Raw genomic sequence first — 18653 nt, forward strand, 5'->3', positions numbered from 1 at the left:
GGCACCTGGGATCAAGGTAAATCGTACGCCGTGCTGCCGCGTGCTGGTGCGTCCTGAGCAGGGATCTCGACGCTTTGTATTCACTGCTCCGGTCGTTTCCATTGTGCTCGGGGAAAACGTTGCGTTTGATTTACTTAGGATGTGCACAACACATGACGATGACGAAGAAACAAACGCACAAAAAGGGGATTATTCGACCGTACAGATGCAACGCACATGACCATAAATCCTCCCTCCTTCCTTGGCGATCGATGTAAGGCTGCTAATAAGGGACTGGGCGGGAGCCAGCTCGTCTGATTCGTGGGTAGTGAAACCACATTAGACGATGCGCTGTATATGAACAACGAGGCCCTCCCTCGGTTGAAACGGTTTGTGAATGCGGCAAAACAAACCGCACCCCTGTGGCCTCGTGACTCCTCCCTCGTACCGGTGGTACCACTTTGCTGCTGTCTGTTCTCACTCGGTTCCTTTGTCCCGCTCAGGGTGAGCCAGGGGACGACAGCAAGGTGGAGGGACCGCGGGGAGCCGCCGGGGACAGAGTGAGTGACCCCCCCCCCGCCATTTCCTCCTGACCCGTGTCGGCATGACGACGCCGCCTGTTCTAACAATGGGTTCTGCTGTCCCACCAGGGTTCTCCGGGCGCCACGGGAACCAGAGGGGAACCAGGGGATCCAGGATACGAGGTGAGCCCAGAGTTCATGTCCCCAGCTCCTCCTCTGTTTGTTGTTCCATGAGGGGAACACCACCCTGGTTAGAGCCACGTTACTTTGTTAACAACGCTGTTAGCAGCCGACCCTGTGGAACACATTCGTTATTGGTCATTTCATTTAAGAGTTGATCATCTGCCTGTGGATCGGGGTTAGATACATTGGGATTTGAACCTGGCTGGAAGTCCAACGCCCAAGCCACTACTGCACTATCTACTGCCTAACCCTTACCTGCTCTGTAATGACTTGTGCCTGCACTGTCTAACCCCAACCTGTTCCTAAATGTCCCATCTCTGTACTGTCTAACCCCTACCTGCTCCTTATTGACCTGTCTTTGTACTGTCTATCCCCACCCTGCTCCTTAATGACTTCATTGAGAGGCAAATGACTTGGATCTGAATTCACTGTAACCAACTGCTAATCCCTGGGGATAACTTCCTGTTTCAGGGCCAGCCCGGGCTGGACGGGGCCAGAGGTCAGGCTGGGGCCCCGGGCTCTCCTGTAAGTGTCCGTACGTTGCCTCTTCGCCATGAACGCACCACACAACCACAGAGTCTGCAGAGCGAAATGACATAAATGTATAGACACACAAAGATCATATGGTCAGTGTGTGTATATTGGGTTATGAGATTCATGTTGATATTGGATGTTCTCCAATGTTCAATAGAGTGTCATGAATCATGATCCAGTTGATGCTTGGAGACCTTTCTTGCTTGAAGGGATGTTAATTAGAAATTTCTTCCAATTGCATCACACCTCCATTATTCATCGTTTTTTTGTTTTCTTTTGTTCAATGAATAGTTGAAGGGGAACCATCATGCTCGGCTGTTTTCTAATATGAGACGGTGCCGCTTCAAATGGTGCTGGGAGAACAAAGCTCTGTCTGCAACATCGACTCCGCTTCTGGGGGGAAATCACAGAAAAGTTGAACCATCTGCATCACTGGTCCAGGGTCTGTGGTGATGGCGTCAATGATCCAACTTTTGGAAACGGAGTTGATGTCGCAGACTGCGGTCTCGTACAATTCCTCTTTGAACCATCAGAGAGGAACACTACATGGGGGGATTGGGGGCTGGAGCACCCCTGGAGATTATCAAAACATGGAGTCATTTCTTTAAATTATATATATATATATATATGTACATTTAATGATCATTTCTGAATAATGTATAATTTATTTGCCAATATAAAATTATACATAAATATTGAGATGATGCTAATTAAACTTTAAGTAGTTACGTTGACTGTCTTAAGGCTGGTCAGGTTGAATAAACCTTGTTTTTGGGACGGCTTATGCTTCTAGCTAGCTTTTTTCCCATTAAGTTTATAGCTAGCTTTGTCTCATTTAACTTTAGCTAGCTGTGTCTCATCGTACTTCTAGCTAACTGTCTCATTATGTTTCCAGCTAACTATGACTGATTCACAAAAAAATATTTCTGATACTTTCAAGAGCCCGCATGATTTGAAAAAGGTCGCAGTGACAATAGAAGAAAATGAGTTGAGTAATTTGAGCACCGGCCAATTTGCGTTTCAACACTTCTTAGTTTTCTTCCGCTTTGCGTGCTGCTGTCTGGTCGGGTTTATCAGGGGTGGGCTGATTGCCTCCCTGTGGGTTTGTGATAGTCACCGACCGCTCTAGGCCTGGCCTGTTCCGCAGCAATCCTCATTGAAGTCAACTGATGAATGAATGAATTATTCGGCCCTATTCAAATAAATTACCAATCAATTTTTATCAACACCGGTTGAAAACTACTTCCCACAGGCGGCAATGAGCGGAACTTTGTGTATTTGAAAAGACCAGAGAGTGACGTTTTCCCTTTAATTGTAGAACCATTTCTCCATATGTTGATGGTTCCTCAAGGCTAGCCTGTTTGTTGTCAGTGTTGATTGGATGATTACTTAATTATGTGTTTGTGTTTAATTATTTGCTTTTGCTTTAAATCTGCGAGTTGTCTCCAAGTGCTATGGATACACGTTGACTAACTCTCACATGCAAGTCAATCCGATTACAATCAACACATCACCCTTACGTCCTCAGGGCCACGCCGGACCCCGCGGACAGGGAGGGCTGAAGGGGTCCAAAGGTCACCAAGTAAGGACCGAAGGGGGACTCATTGTTTCTGTCGTGTGTATCGCAATACATCGCACACCCCTGTCGTTGCTGGATTCACACATTCATTCATTCATTCATTCAGGGCACTTAGAAGAAGCTTTTGTCCAAACCGACTTACAGCGGTTCATGCACACATTCACACACCGACGGTGAAGTCTACCATGCAAGGTGCCTGCCAGCTCATCAGGACCAGTTAGGCTGAGGTGTCTTGCTCAGGGACACCCACCACTCACAAACTAGCAACCTTCCGGTTACAAGTCAAACCACTCTACCTCCTGAGCTACTGCCGACACACGTGTGGCTTTGTGGGTGATTAATCTCTCTCTCTCTGCTCCAGGGCAAGGAGGGGAAGGCGGGGCCGAGAGGACTGTCTGGGAGCAGAGGATCCCCGGTGAGTAGAGACGCCGGTCAGATCGATGCTAGGAGAGAGTCCGTCTGAGATGCTAACTGTGACAGGCTTACTGTGTTAACTTGGGGATTGAACTGGTTCCTACTGGTTTTATGTTTAACTTGATACACTGCTTGGCAATCACAGTAATGGCTGTAAAACAATTGTATAATGTATACAGTTATATAATGTATTATACAATTATACATAGCATCCTACAATAATTTTAAACATAAAATCCGATCAATGCTCCAGCTTTTAAAAGTTTTCTCCACGGAAACGGAGCTGAATGATTGAACTGCGACCGTGAAGTTTCGAGATGTGTTGGTTCTCTTCCCAGGGTCCAGAGGGTCCAGCGGGCCCCCGGGGCGTGCTGGGCAGAGAGGGCCTGGAGGGGCCCTCGGGGACGGACGGGGCTGCTGGCACCGACGGAGTCAAAGGAAACAAGGCAAGAGAGCTCCCTTTGAAGCCTCCGACGTCACTCACAAGCAGTGGAGACAGTATCCCATAATCAGTGTGCTCCTTTCTGTCGTTTCTATCATCGGCGTCCCCATCATCATCATCATCATCATCATAATCGTCATCATCATCATCATCATCATCATCATCATCATCAACGTCATCTTTCTCCTCATCATCATCATCATCATCATCATCGTCGTCATTGTCCTCCTCCTCCTCATCATCATCGTCACCTTTGTCCTCATCATCATCATCCTCGTCGTCTTTGTCCTCATCATCATCATCGTCGTCTTTGTCATCATCATCATCCTCGTCCTTCTCATCATCATCATCATCATCATCCTCGTCCTTCTCCTCTTCCTCATCATCATCATCATCCTCCATGCCGCTCTTCACCACCACCATCTGCCTCGTGGTCACCACCAGGGCGAGCAGGGAGGCGACGGGTCGTTGGGTCTGGCTGGCAAGGCGGGCCTGCAGGGGACGGCGGGCGTCCCGGGGCTGCCGGGGAGCCAGGGCGCGTTCGGCGCCAAGGTGAGTCCGGATCCAACCGGTCCGCCAGACGGCCTCAGGGGCTGTTAGCTAGAGCTATGGGCCCGATGCAAGACCGAAACTGACATGGAGTTTGTACCTTTGTGAATACATGTGTGTGTGTGTGTGTGTGTGCGTGTGTGTACGTGTGCATGATCCTTTGTGTGTGTGCTCGTATATACTGTGTGTGTGTGTTTGTGTGTGCATGTGTGTGTGTCTGTTGTGCGTTTACATGAGTGTTTGTACATGTGCATGTTTATGTGTGTGTGTATGTGTGCATGTTCCTTTGTGTGCATGTGCACACATACATGTGTGTGTGTATGTGTTTGTGCGTTTACATGTGTGTGTGCGTACGTGTGCATGTGCCTTTGTGTGCGTATATATGTGTGTGTCTGTGTGCGTTTACATCTGTGTGTGTGTGTGTGTGCATGTTTATGTGTATTTGTACTTGTGCATGTTTGTGTGCGTGCGGGTGTGTGGGTGTGTGTGTGTGTGTGTGTGTTTCTTTTGTGTGTGTGGTTTAGGGTGAGAGGGGTCTACCAGGACAAACGGGACCAATGGGGAGAAGAGGGATGATTGGTGGAATGGGGTTGCCAGGGAAACAAGGAGATCAAGGACCCGGAGGACATCCAGTGAGTACTGAAACGGTGGAAAACCGTTTTTCATAACGACACACTGCGATAAGGTATTTGCTGGAAGTGTCAGTGGAATAATGCGAATTTTCACACTGTGTGTGTGTGTCTGTGTGTTGTGTTGCTTGTGTGTGGCTGTCTTTGTGTTTGTGTGTGTGTGTTGTTGTGTGCCTTTGTTTTGTGCGTGCGTGCGTGCATGTGTGTCTATGCATTTGCGTGTGTCTGTCTGTCTGTCTGTGTGTGTCTGTGTGCGCATTTGTGTGCGTCCGTGCGTGTCTGTGTGTGTGTGTCTAGGGGGAGGACGGTGATCAAGGGTTTCCAGGATTCTTTGGGATGTTTGGGCCTCAGGTGAGCCCCCCCGTTCCCCTCCTCTGCCTTCTCCTTCCCATCCTCGGTCTTCCTGTTCCCCTCTTCAGTCTTCCCGTTCCCTTCCTCAGTCTTCCCGTTCCCCTCTTCAGTCTTCCCGTTCCCCTCTTCAGTCTTCCCGTTCCCTTCCTCAGTCTTCCCGTTCCCCTCTTCAGTCTTCCTGTTCCCCTCTTCAGTCTTCCCGTTCCCCTCTTCAGTCTTCCCGTTCCCCTCTTCAGTCTTCCTGTTCCCCTCTTCAGTCTTCCCGTTCCCTTCCTCAGTCTTCCTGTTCCCCTCTTCAGTCTTCCTGTTCCCCTCTTCAGTCTTCCCGTTCCCTTCCTCAGTCTTCCCCAGGTCCCACCAGGGGAACTGCCCTAGTCTGCTCTAGTAGAAGAGGGAGCTGCTTCACACGTGGGCTTGGAAGACCAGGTGGTCTGCAAGATCAACTCTGTGTCTGCTCAGCAGTCGGCAGAATGTGGCCCAGGTGGTAGAGCGGGGTCGGCTGGTAACCGGAAGGTTGCCGGTTAGATCCATGGCTCCTCCCGGAGTGTCGAGGTGTCCCTGAGCAAAACACCATGCCCTGACCGCTCACGACGAGGTGGCTGTCGCCTTGCACGGTGGACTCTGCCGTCGGTGTGTGAATGTGTGCTTGAATGGGTGACTGTTACAATATTGTAAAGCACTTTGAGTGGCCACTGTTTTGAAAATCGCTGTATGAATGCATCACGCTTACCATTCAACAGTCGCATAACAGTAGGACCATTGATGTCCTGTTTGGACCAACCATTCGAAATATAAAATGGTTCTGGAATGGCGTTCCCAGGACCAAGTGGTCCAGTTTTTCAATATTCTCATTCTGCAGAAACAAAGCAGGTGTTGCGTGAGGCAGGTTGTTGTTCACCGCTGGTGTACGAAGCGTTGCTTTGACATTACCAACCCCGCCGCGCGGGACGGCTGACCTTTAACAAACAAGGCAGGCTGTTTGTCGAGTTCATGAAAAGGCTGTTCTCAGGAGATGCTTAGTGAACAGGGAATTGTGTCGGGATTAGGAGTGTCTCCTCCGGTGTGTGTCTCCCTGCTGGGGGGTGTCCACAGCGCAGTGGGACCACTGGACGAGCAGCTGCGACGTCCAATCAAACGAGTCGGAATACGTTCTAGCGAAACTCTTTTTCGGGGTGTCGCGACTGCAGTGCTGAATCAGATGTTTGTTGTTTTCTAGGGTCCCCTGGGTGACTTGGGCCCCACAGGTATACAGGGGCCGAAGGGGCCCCGCGGACTGAGGGTAAGCTGAACAAGTACTTCACACGCAGACACACATATACACAGACACAGACACACACACCCCGGGCCCAACACACACAGACCAGGCCACACACACACACGCAAACACACACACTGGGCCCCAGACACAGACACAGATACAGTCACAGACACACACACACACACAAACACCCCCCCCCCCCCCCCCCATACACACACACCTCGGGGCCCCAACAGACACACACATATACCACACAATCAGAATCATGTCCTGTAAACCAGGCCTTGTCCAAGCCGTTGACCCGTCCCTTGTGTCCAGGGGATGGAAGGACCTGCCGGCCCCTCGGGCATCATCGGACCCAACGGCCACCTGGTACGTACCACCCCCCCCCCCCCCCCCCCGGCCCACCACCTTATGGAACCCCCTCCCTGGTTGGCTCTGATGGACTGACCCTGTGTCTCTCCTCTCTTCCTCAGGGACCCCAGGGGGACAGGGGCAGCCGGGGGGAGACGGTGCGTGGTGGTGGCAGTGTTCTGATGAATCTCTTCCTGTCTGCGGTGCTGCACAGAGTGGGGCCTCTTAGCGTGGGGATGGGTGGGGGATGCTGCGGTCTGTGGGGCCCGCAGGGGGCCTCTTGCATCCAGAGGGTTGTTGCTATAAACACGGGGGCAGTGCGATGCGGCAGAAGTCATTTTGGGGGTGACAGACACTCACTTGGTGCTCATCGTGGGTTCTCTTAATGGGCCGGGCGTGCTCCTGGGCACAGGTCTAATCCACCAGATCACTCTCCCAGTAAAGACGCAGTGTGCAAAAGCAATTTTGGGTCGCCGAGTCGCACCCGAAAGGCAATAAAAAGTATATTATAGCAATTGAATATAGATTAAAAAACCAAACTGTTACACTGTGATAGTCATTTAAGCTCCCTGTAAGATGCAGTTGGGTTTCATTTTGTCTTCTCTTGTGTCCCTACAGGGACTGCAGGGGCCCAAGGTAAGAGCGCTCTCTCCTGGCTTTATTATCTGCAGCAGAGAGCCCGGGCGGAGCCACACATTAGCTCATGGATCATGTTGTTGTTAAAGGGTAGAGCTCCTCGCCGTTTTGAAGACTAACGTGAAGTTTGCTTCTTTCAGGGACCGCCGGGCCCCCGAGGACCCACAGGGGCCCCGGTAAGTCCAGCGTGTGAAGTTTTGTACCGTCGTCTTTAGCAGGAACTTGTACAGACGATCTGGTTGTGATCGGTGTGTTCTTTCTCTCTCTCTTTGCCTTGCAGGGACTTCCCAGTATGTATCCTTCATTGGTGAGAACGTTTTTCCGTTTTGTTTTGCTGTTATTTCCTATTTTTGATCCGCGAGGTATTAGGTGTTATTTATTTTATAATTTCTCTTCTACACGTCATAAAGAACAGGCAAAAAGGCAGGACTACAGCATAGCCTGAATGTCTGAGCCTAGGTCTAAAGCATTTAACAGAGTGATATTGATAACGATTATGATAAATAATATTAGGACCATAACATTTGCCGGCACGCGTCTCACTTCCTGTCTCTGGATAAACCTCTAGCAGAAACAGGAAGCTCTGGACGCGGCCTTCGAGGCCATCCTGGACTCCCACGTTGTCCTGAGGTCAGAGGTGAGCGGACAGATCCTATTGGTTCACCGGATAGAACTCGTAAACATAATCACTCCTAATATGGGTTCCTGAAAATGTTGTTCAGCAGACATACAGTGTATGCACTGTAGGAAATAAGGAGTTGATGTGGGATGAGGAGGATAGTGGTTTAATTTCACGCTAACTTTCATTAATGTACAGCAGTGGCTCAGGAGATAGATCGGGTTGACTTGTACCCAGAAGGTTGCTAGTCCGATCCCCGGCTCCTCCTAGCTCCTCCTACTGTCGAGGTGTCTCTGAGCAAGGCACCTCACCCTAACTGCTCCTTACGAGCTGGCTGTCGCCTAGAGTGGCTGACTCCGCCGTCGGTGTGTGAATGTGCGCATGAATGGGTGAATATCAGGCAATGATTGTGCAGTGCTTTGAGTGGCCACTGGTTAGAAAGCGCTGTATAAATGCAGTCCGTCTATGTACTCATCCCAACTCATCAGAGACATAACGAGGGTGTGTGTCCCACACAGAACTACCAGCACATGGACATGCCCATGCTGGACCAGGGCACGGCGGTGTTCCAGACCCTGCAGCACCTCAGCTCCCTGATCCAGAGCCTGAAGCACCCTCTCGGGAACCGGGACACCCCGGCCCGGATCTGCCGGGACCTCCAGGACTGTGAACAGCGGATGCATGATGGTGACGTTGTCCACGCCACACACACATAGCCACTCACCCACAGCCGTACAGACAGCCTTTCAAACAGCCGTACAATCTGCTGCAGTCCCCGGTCATGATGGCTAACCCTTGAGGTTTTCTGTGTCGCCCTACAGGCGTTTACTGGATCGACCCCAACCTGGGCTGTTCGGCCGACACCATAGAAGTGACATGTAACTTCAGCGCTGGAGGACAGACCTGCCTGAAGCCCGTCTCCGTCTCCAAGGTTAACAAGCACAGTCGGCCTCTTCTGCTGTCTGCCACTAAACGTCTGAAAGCGATAGCCGGGTGCCGGGAGGAAAACAAAACCGACGAAAACAACTTAAGATGCTTTCACGGGGGGTGGGGGAGGGGGGAGATTTAGCGTATTTTGGAGTTAAGCATGTTAAAAAGGGCGGTGTTTATACAGTTTGACTCGCCGTGAAAGGCGAATGCGATGCGTTAATGAGCTTATATTCGTTTGATGTCACTCGTCTCAGGCGGAGTAATCAGAGGTGTTGTACCCGTCAGACGACCGTTTGATCCTCGCTGAATCCTCCCAAGTTGCACTGTGTGCACGAGCGCTACAAACACGACTTACTGAGGCTGACACCATTCACACTTTAATCATATCAATCGCTTTTTCTTTTTATCGGCGCTTAAACTGATGTGTGGTGTAGCAGTCTTTAATCATGTAAATAAACGTCATCTTTTTCTCCTTTGGGGAATGGGGGCGACTAAATCTAAATCCGTGTCTTTTGATCAGCTATCAAGGGGATGGGTTAATGTGGGCCAGTGGCCAGAAGGAGCACACGTGATTAAACACTCATGTTTAATCACAGTAGCTCAGGAGGCAGAGCGGGTTGAGTGGTAGCCAGAAGGTTGCTAGCTCGATGTCCGGCTCCTCCTAGCGAGGGTCGATTTATCCCTGAGCGAGACACCTCACCCTAACTGCTCCCGACGAGCTGGCTGTCGCTCTGCGTGGTTGACACCGCCGTCGGTGTGTGAATGTGTGAAAATCCAGCAGAATCCCCTAAAGGTAACGTAAACGTTCTGCGTCCGTAGCTGGAGATGGGAGTGGGCCGCATCCAGATGAACTTCCTCCACCTCCTCAGCTCCTCAGCCACGCAGCACCTCACCGTCCACTGTCTGAACACGCCCGTGTGGGCCACCGGACCCTCCCTGCAGCCCTCAGACCGCGCCGTCAGCTTCAAGGCCTGGAGCGGGGACCGGATACAGGCCGGAGACGTGCTGGAGCCCACCGTGATCAAGGACGACTGCTGGGTACGAATCAATGTTACATACGATACTTACTCGATTACATAAGATTACCTACTCTATTACATAAGATACTTACTCAATGGTACTAATCCATATTACACAAGATACTAACTCTATGCTATGAATCAATATTACGTACATAAGATACTTACTCTATGCTATGAGTCCATGTTACATAAGATACTTACTCAATTACAGAAGATACTTACTCTATGTCTATGGTATGAATCCATATTACATAAGATACTAACTCTATGCTAAGAATCCATATTAAATACAATACTTACTCTATGGTACGAATCCATATTAAATACGATACTTAATCTATGGTACAAATCCATATTAAATAAGATACTTATTCTATGCTAAGAATCCATGTTAAATAAGATACTTATTCTATGCTGCGTTGCTGTGACCTGCTAATGCTGCCATCTGGGATTAATCCAATACATTTGATCTCATCGTGATATTGGGCGAGTTCAAATACCCTTACACTCTCCAATAACACAGTCTTCTTCTTCCAGATCAAAGATGGCCACTGGCACCAGACCCAGTTCGTGTTCCAGACCCAGGACCCCAACCTACTCCCCATCGTGGACGTGGACAACCTGCCCTCTGCGGACCCCGGCTCCCGCTTCCACCTGGAGGTGGGCCCCGTGTGCTTCCTGTGAGGCGGGGAAGACGCGCGAGACACGGAGCACCTCCCCCAAACCTCGGACTGCAGAGGCAGCCCGAGGAGCCACTAGGGAGGACAGAACCGACCAATGAAAAGGCAGAGCTATCTCATGACGCCTGGCACTAAAAATCCACCGATGGAAAAACAAAAGAATAAGCTTCTCCCGTTCAGAGACTTCTTTACAAGACCTGGGCCGGACCCTTCGCCGCAGACGGAAGGGAGGAAATATGACAAATATGGAAGATCTCCAACGATCTCTAATGGACCACGTTGTAACATATTCGCTTCACGATCTCATTGTTTTCCAATGTTTAATCTTAAATGTCCAGAAGGAGATCTCTGCAGATCTACTGAACTTGGTTTCATCTGCAAAGTTCTTTTTTTTTTTTTATGTTACATCAATAAGTACTATTTATACCTGTATATGTACTGTATATTTTAATATAAAGTGCAATAGCTATCGCTCCACAACTTTGCATAACAATTCAGGGCACTAGGTGATAACTCATCCAGAAAAGCAGCGAGCCACAGATGGGACAGTAACCAGGGGACTCATCACACGATCGACACAGCAGCATCATCACACACAACCCCTGCTGTGTGGACGGTGTCAAGACGCTACCTCTGCTCTCCCTACCAATCCATAAAGACAACGGGGGCCAATCTTCTGGGGGAGGAGGAGGAGACATCTGGTGCTGCACGATACTGCCATGCAGTCTGCGGAGCGCCCTAGTCTGCTTCTCTTCTGAACTCTAAACAAAAGGGAACTATGTACTGTAGTAGTAGCCGAATTCAGCGAGGCTAACTCTCAAGCATGCAGCTTCACGAGCAAAACAACAATCATTGTGGGTCTTGACACCGTGTTACATTCTGTTCAAATGTACATAAATAATGCAACTGTACAATGCAGGTGGATGCTATTTAAATGTTATTTAAATCCCCCTTGGGCTTTTGTTCATTCAGTGAGTCAGGCATTGACTGTATTGTTTGGTGAGTCTACGTGTCTTTCTAATTAAACTGAGCGGTCCCAACACCACAAAGGAGCATAATGGCCGTGCATTTTTACTACCAGGGATAAACTGAAATCCACCAGGCGCACGCTTCGTGTTCCCAACGCTAAACAACACAACCGTTGGCTGTGATTCAACAGGAGGAAATGAGTCACACTCAGTAAATCAGAGGTCAACAGCTGAAATATACACGCAGAGGAACAGGGTATTCAAGGGAAGGGACATTTATGGGGGATAGCTCTACCTCTGGAGGATTGAGGCACGGAGTTAGCGTCGACTGTAATGTCTGAAGTTCCCTTTTGTCAGCGCGTTCGACTAACGAGAGGGAAATGTCAGAACCAAACAAAAGAGCTGCTGCCTCCCACACAGTCATGCACCCAGCTACACCTTCTCCCAGCGTAGCATTGGAGGAAAAAACTCCTGCTTATGTAACTGAAGAAAAGAAGCGAGAACACAGATGTTTCCAGCATTGTGGTTATTATTGATACAGGAGTTGTGTGACGAGCGTCAGGCTATCGGGGGCACATGGCATGTCTCCCCCCGTCCACCGGCAGGTTGACCCCCGTGATGAAGCTGGCAGAGTCCGAGGCCAGAAAGGCGATGGCCTGGGCCACCTCGTCCACCTCTCCCGGCCGCCCCAGCGCGTGGGTCTGCTTGCACTTCTCCAGGAACTGGGGGGGAAACAAGACGGACGCAATGAGGACCCGAAACACAACCCACACAGCACACTAATACATCGAGATCCTCACTATCTTGGTGGACTTTTTTTCATTGTAGTCACCAGCGCCAATACATCCCCTGAAAGGTCTGTTGTCTCGTACTCTATCGTGCGTTACCTTTTCGTACTGTTGCTCGTCCAATCCGGCTCGTTTGTGCACTTCTGTGACGATGACACCCGGGCTGATGGGGTGAAGGCAACATAATGTCAATTCCATTTCTTTGTATTAAAATAACCATTTCAGGGGGGCTATCCCCTACAATGGCAAAAAGTGTGAATACCTGACTCTGCTAGTCTTGGAAATAACATGGAAACGTTTATATTCCCTTACCAAACAGAGTTTACTCTGACTTGCTTTGGGGCCAGTTCTGAAAGAAAACAGAGAACCATTTAATTTCCTTCCTGAAGTGCTTGTGTTGTTTTTGTACTTTAATCCTTCCAACAGAACGGCCACTCACCAAGAGCTACACAGCTCGTAAACTGGTCAATGGCCGCCTTCGACATGCAGTAGGGCAGGACGTCAGGGAACTAGAGAGCGAACAGAACCATAATAATTAGACTGAAAAATGGCCCTTCACTTAAATACGTATTTGGGTAAAATGTTTCAGCAACACTAGTCTTGGGTCTGGGCTTGATGCCAGGCTAAAATAGAGTATTATGAAAATAATGTGCAACCCCGATGCACAGCCTAATAACCATAACTAAAGACGCCATCCAAGAAATCCAATATGACGTGCTATTTTTACAGCAAACATTTTCTCTGCAAAATGTAAAGATGATCTAGTGAAGGAACATTTGCATGTGTACACCATGTACTACGCAGGTTAGGTGAAAGATCATGTAGTGTGTTTAGGAATGAGCCGACGGCAGGAGCACCCACTGATCTCTGGCCTGTGATGCTGGACACGTTGACGATGGATCCCTTGGTCTTGATGAGGTGGGGAACACACAGTTGGGTCAGGTGGTACACAGACCTGGAACACAAGGACAGACCTGTTAATTTAGAGACCAACCAGAAATATAGAGTTAATCCGGTACCGATACCAGTATTGGATATTCCTCTGATACCGCCTAAAATGCAGTATCGGGTATCAGCGAGTACGCAAGTATGCACCGATCCGATAAGATCACATGACTAGCTCATTTACTACATAGGCACCAAACATCAAACATGTGCAGTATTATGCTGAATTCATTAACGGTCAGAGGTGGAAAGTCGGAATGGGAAACACGGCGTCTCCGACCTACTGTGCGTGTGTTTGAGCTACAAAGTCTGAAAAACGTAATGTATTCTCACCCTTAACTGTCATAAGAGAAACATCAATAAGAACAAGTGCTATTAGTGGTTACAATGCTAGATGGTTTATTGTTATATACATCGTATCGGCCGATAATCAAGTTCAGGAACCGGAATCGGTATCGGGAAGAAAAAAAATTGTATTGGATCGTCTCTACAGACATGGAACACACTGAATATGGAAACAAGGTTATATAAATTTCATTTATTATTATTATTATTATTATTATTATTAAGGTTAGCGTTCTGATCCCACCTGACGTTGACGTTCATCACTTTGTCATACTGGGCCAGGTCCGCCGTCTCGATGCTTCCCATTGCCAGGATGCCGGCGCTGTTCACCAGCACGTCCAGACGGCCGAAGTGGGCGATGGTCTGCTCCACGGCTTTCTGGACGGACTCTTCGTGGGTCAGATCTCCAGGCACAAGCAGCGGCTAGTGAATCAGACAAGGTGTGTTAGCCTGAAGGGGACATGTTATGCAGGTGTGCATAAAATATTACTAACATGTTCATGAAACAAAGTCATGTTAAGAAAACATGTACATAACATGTTGGAAACATTTTACATAACTGTTCCCTTCATTCATGACACACGTCAAGACTGAAGGAAACATGTGTATGACCATCACGGACCGGTTATTTAACTTGAATCGCCAATATATGCTTTTCTCATCACTCCGCAAACCCTCACTTATAGGCACACTAGGCTTACGCAACACATGTGTCACATGCCTATAAAGTCAGTTCCACAACTTGGCCATGGTTTATGGACACATTGTGAGGAGAAACACCGTGACACACAATGAGGTGGTCAGTACCTCGGCAGCCCCACAGTCGGTGCACTGCTTGGCCACTTTGGACAGGTTCTCCACGTCGCGTCCGTTCAGCGCCAGCAGGGCCCCGAACCGGGCGAACAGCACGCTAGTCCCGGCGCCGATGCCCGAGCTGGCCCCGGTGATCAAAGCCACCTTCCCCTTCAGACTGGACATCTGTGACAGACGTAGTTTGTGTTTAAATGTTGACACTGTCAAGTTGACACAGTGTCAACATTTAAACACAAACTCCGTCTGAGTGACTCAGATAACAGAGGAGGGTTAATAGTAAACGGGCTGATATAATGAATGCGCTAAATCGAGATGTCAATACAGTGGTTTACCTGGGACGCCTCGTTAGATGCCATAATGTTAGAAAAGTTTCACTCCGGTTCCTCACTCCAGACTCTGAAAACCCATTCAAAACACAGAGCGCATGTCGTCCTACACTGATGATGCGACGCTGTCGTCACAACGCGCCACTTGTAGTTCTTTGATTGCATGTTATAAAAGGTTACTTTTTTTTTTTTAGGTTACTCTTTTTTACATTTATTTATTTTAATAAAGAAACGACACAATATTGAAACACATTTGACGAATTTATTTATTTCAAAGTAATGCGTATGTTACAAAAAACAAATTTACTCAAAAACAAAACATTCCAACAATGAATTTGATATTTCACACATGAAGAGAAGTAAAAAAATTCGATGAGCCGCATCAATTAGCGAAAGGGTTGGCATGGATGGTGACGTCTTTCATTCGGGTTTCAGTCAGAGGCCGGAACGTCTTTTCGTTGACAGGAAGTTTCTCCAGTTCATCCAGTGTCTCCAAACCATCGATGATCCTTGATGTTTGGAATCAGAGAACATGGATCTCACATCTTGGAATGTAAATAAGAATTTAGGTTCTTATTCTAATATATAATCCCCAGTATTATCATGATAATAATGGAGAATTTACACAACATATATCACAATATGCTTATGAATTCAAAATACTATTATAAGCAGTCTAGTTTACAATTGAAGCATATGATCACTAAAGTATGCATCAGAACTTTAAGCTAGTTTTCCTTTCTCTAAACAATAATACTGAATTATAGCCAAGTCCATTATTGTAAAATAAACATTGAGTCAGAAACACAGAGGCACAGACAAAGCCCTAAGCTCCTTGCTAAGCACCAGCCCTGATGAGTCCATCACCTCCAGACTTAGTGGCGTCACCTAAAGGGGCTAAGCAAAGCGTCTGGTGCTGAAGGTTGCCAGACATAAGTGGCATGAAGAAAGACTAGAGGGCAGACTTGCTTTACAATCCCCATGAAAGCCATGGTGGGCGAGTTAAGATTGTTCGCTATGTTGACATTTATATTCAGCAGACGCTTTTATCCAGAGCGACTTACAAGTACATTTGCGATGTATGGATGCAATGCATAGGAACTATTCTTCTGCTTAGTCTGCCAAGATGCAGAGTCACTGAAAGGATTCATCTGTGATTCAGAAAAGTTCTGCTTATAAACCATCAGAGTATAAGAATGCCAGAGAATTGAATGGGAAAGTCTGGAGAGAGAGAACTTGGTACAAGTCTCTAATCCTTGGAGCCTTTAATCTCAAACAACTGCCAAAAAGTTTGAAAACACACCCCTATTTGAATGACCATTATCCTTCTGTCCTTACTGCTGTTGCATTCACATTTTTCTTCTGGGATAATTTAGTACTATATAATCTTTGAATTAATCAGATATCAAATTGTATTTTCGGGTTGAGACCTGCAAACCATTTGAAACTATTTTGAATTCTAAAAAGAAAATCCAGAAAAAATGAAAAACCACCGTATTTACGGTAATACTGTAAACATTAGACACCAGACACACGACCTGACCCGTTCCCATTCAAACGTTTCCTTACTTTCCAAACACGGTGTACTTCATGTCCAGATGAGGCTGCTTGGCGTACGTCAGGAAGAACTGGGAGCCGTTGGTGTCGGGGCCGTTGTTGGCCATGGAGACCACTCCTCTGACGTTATGCTGACACAACACATATATACACGTCAGCGAGGAGCATCTTACTGCCCAGAAAGGACACCGGCCTAAACATGAGTGCAAACTACCAACTTCCCATGTTAACCGAATAACATAGCAACACACTGGGATACGATTAAGGCTAAACAATTATATTACAGCTGGTTAATTCATGGGAGATACTTACTTTCAAGTGTTCGCTAAACTCGTCTTCGAATTTCCGTCCCCATATACTCGTTCCCCCTTTACCAGTGCCTACAGGTAGTCAAGGAGAAGGGCAAATGTATTAAATGACGGGCAACACAAAGAAGTGAAACCAAGGAATTATTGACCAAACGGTTGCCTCAGAGCCGTACCGATGGGGTCTCCGGTCTGCACCATGAAGCCCTTGATGTTTCGGTGGAAGATGCAGCCATTGTAGAAACCACTGGCAGACAAGGCCAGGAAGTTCTGTATGTCCAAACACAAAGACACAGCTTACAACCCAGTTTTTAGATTGGCACAGATCCTTGATGAAAAATGTATACAACTTGTCAAACATTCAATAAATTACCCTGATCAATATTTTCTATGTCTAATTATTTTGTAATATTTTTGTATAAGAAAGGGAGCAATAGGATCAAATGTGTCATGTTTTGGGGGATGACATCAGAGGAACAGGGACACAGCGGATGACCTATTTCAACTCACCTCACATGATTTGGGAGAGCGCTCACAGAACAGCTCTATCTTTATGTCTCCGAGATCGGTGTGGAGGGTTACAGCCTGAAACAGTCAGAGCAGTAACAGTTACTAACTGAAACAGTAAAAAACATTTAGTGGAGTTATAGCAGTCACAACATTAGGAGTTACTGCCTGAAACAGTCAAAACCGTAAGAGAGCCATTCTGAAACAGTCACAACATTAAGAGAGCCATTCTGAAAGTTAGAACTGTAAGAATTACTGCCTGAAACAGTCAGAACAGTAAGATATACTCCTTGAAACAGTCACAACATTAAGAGTTACAGCCTGAAACAGTCACAACATTAATAGACAGCCTAAACCAATCACAACTTTTAGATACGTAACGTTGAGTAACAGTATTTGCTATTATTAACTCCGATATTGTAAATTATCGAATAAGCTTAACATACGAAACAAGTTTTCCTAATATTAAGGTCGAGGATTGCAAACAATGTATAAAGAGAACAGCGTGATAATAGAACATTACCATCTCCAAACTGCGCTTCAACGTGTGTGACGGGTTAACTAGTCCGTACAGACACTAAAGACGGAGGCGATCAGTTCCGCCAAACATTAAATTACTCCGGTATACGATGTTCACACACAGTGGTACAATGGTATAATACTAAGTTAAACCCGAGTACAAAACAAGCATTTGTTTTTTATGTTTTTTAAATAAATGGATTTAGTGTGTGTAAAATGTTGTATCATCTAAATTGGTCGCATAATTATATAATTATTTGCAATAAAATATATATTTATGTATATATTTTTCTATATATATATATAAATAAATGTTTAGATATTATAAATATTTATATATATATAAATATATATTTTCTAATATCTATACATTTCTATATATATATATATATATATATATATCGAGATAGGCCTTCACATACAGAGTAGCGGAAATATCACTCCTCAACCATATATATATATATATATATAATTATAGATTCTGGTACTTACATCTATTCAAATTGAGTTTCTTTTTTGGATGTACGGAACAGCACAGACTGGACACTGGAGTAATTATGACTTCAGGAAAATTCGTGCCTCAATGTCTAGAAAGATAAAAAAAAAAAAAAAAAAAAATGATATTAAGATAAATATACTAGAAAGCAATAAGTATGTTACAGGGTAACAATACAACTGACCGAATAAACAAAACCAAATCATAAAACTAAATCCAAAATCCAATTATTGGTAGGGTCCCAGGCTCCTCAGGTGGAACAGTCTTCTCGAGCTGATATGACCAGCTTGGCTAGTGAGGTCCTCATTACTGCATGCCCCAGGGAACCTGAAGCCACAGACACTTTCACCACATTCCCACTGATGTGAATCTGCCCAGTGGCTCGATTTCCTCACTCTCTAAAC

General features: G+C 46.8%; 4 protein-coding genes across 4 annotated transcripts in view; 1 reads left to right on the forward strand and 3 right to left on the reverse strand.

Moving 5' to 3' along the window:
* Positions 1 to 11729, forward strand: part of LOC130392359 (collagen alpha-1(XXVII) chain B-like) — a 59855-nt gene extending 48126 nt beyond the window's left edge. Inside the window, exons 39-58 of the mRNA XM_056602847.1 lie at positions 483 to 539; positions 630 to 683; positions 1155 to 1208; positions 2746 to 2799; positions 3158 to 3211; positions 3549 to 3656; positions 4097 to 4204; positions 4726 to 4833; positions 5128 to 5181; positions 6398 to 6460; positions 6758 to 6811; positions 6916 to 6951; positions 7412 to 7429; positions 7570 to 7605; positions 7710 to 7736; positions 8001 to 8066; positions 8567 to 8735; positions 8870 to 8979; positions 9798 to 10016; positions 10538 to 11729. Coding sequence (XP_056458822.1) covers positions 483 to 539; positions 630 to 683; positions 1155 to 1208; positions 2746 to 2799; positions 3158 to 3211; positions 3549 to 3656; positions 4097 to 4204; positions 4726 to 4833; positions 5128 to 5181; positions 6398 to 6460; positions 6758 to 6811; positions 6916 to 6951; positions 7412 to 7429; positions 7570 to 7605; positions 7710 to 7736; positions 8001 to 8066; positions 8567 to 8735; positions 8870 to 8979; positions 9798 to 10016; positions 10538 to 10684 — 1596 coding nt within the window. The 3' untranslated portion in view covers positions 10685 to 11729. The remainder of the gene's footprint in view (positions 1 to 482; positions 540 to 629; positions 684 to 1154; positions 1209 to 2745; positions 2800 to 3157; positions 3212 to 3548; positions 3657 to 4096; positions 4205 to 4725; positions 4834 to 5127; positions 5182 to 6397; positions 6461 to 6757; positions 6812 to 6915; positions 6952 to 7411; positions 7430 to 7569; positions 7606 to 7709; positions 7737 to 8000; positions 8067 to 8566; positions 8736 to 8869; positions 8980 to 9797; positions 10017 to 10537) is intronic.
* Positions 1 to 18653, reverse strand: part of si:ch73-29c22.1 (kelch-like protein diablo) — a 242530-nt gene that overhangs the window by 84833 nt on the left and 139044 nt on the right. The window lies entirely within an intron of this gene.
* On the reverse strand, positions 12124 to 14982 carry zgc:101858 (uncharacterized protein LOC449555 homolog). The gene is made up of 8 exons (XM_056602558.1): positions 14872 to 14982; positions 14534 to 14704; positions 13971 to 14149; positions 13298 to 13391; positions 12876 to 12945; positions 12749 to 12785; positions 12536 to 12599; positions 12124 to 12370 (listed from the first exon to the last, which is right to left on the reverse strand). The coding sequence occupies exons 1-8, from the start codon at positions 14893 to 14895 to the stop codon at positions 12212 to 12214; spliced, it is 798 nt and encodes a 265-aa protein (XP_056458533.1). The 5' UTR covers positions 14896 to 14982; the 3' UTR covers positions 12124 to 12211.
* On the reverse strand, positions 15109 to 17847 carry ppil3 (peptidylprolyl isomerase (cyclophilin)-like 3). Its single transcript, XM_056602566.1, has 6 exons — positions 17758 to 17847; positions 17238 to 17312; positions 16904 to 16997; positions 16735 to 16802; positions 16435 to 16553; positions 15109 to 15374 (listed from the first exon to the last, which is right to left on the reverse strand). The coding sequence occupies exons 1-6, from the start codon at positions 17758 to 17760 to the stop codon at positions 15248 to 15250; spliced, it is 486 nt and encodes a 161-aa protein (XP_056458541.1). The 5' UTR covers positions 17761 to 17847; the 3' UTR covers positions 15109 to 15247.

Source organism: Gadus chalcogrammus, chromosome 11 (genome assembly GCF_026213295.1).
Source record: "Gadus chalcogrammus isolate NIFS_2021 chromosome 11, NIFS_Gcha_1.0, whole genome shotgun sequence".
Lineage (NCBI taxonomy): Eukaryota > Metazoa > Chordata > Actinopteri > Gadiformes > Gadidae > Gadus > Gadus chalcogrammus.

Bases quoted from the DNA above. Each gene is read 5' to 3' on its own strand.
- zgc:101858 (XM_056602558.1), bottom strand. From the start codon at position 14,895: ATGGCATCTAACGAGGCGTCCCAG. The intron at 14,705-14,871 runs GTAAACCACTGT...CGTCTGTCACAG, and splicing joins CATCTAACGAGGCGTCCCAG to ATGTCCAGTCTGAAGGGGAA. The intron at 12,786-12,875 runs GTGAGTGGCCGT...GTTTTCTTTCAG, and splicing joins TACGAGCTGTGTAGCTCTTG to AACTGGCCCCAAAGCAAGTC.
- ppil3 (XM_056602566.1), bottom strand. The intron at 16,998-17,237 runs GTGAGTTGAAAT...TTGGACATACAG, and splicing joins GCTCTCCCAAATCATGTGAG to AACTTCCTGGCCTTGTCTGC. The intron at 16,803-16,903 runs GTACGGCTCTGA...GACTACCTGTAG, and splicing joins GCAGACCGGAGACCCCATCG to GCACTGGTAAAGGGGGAACG.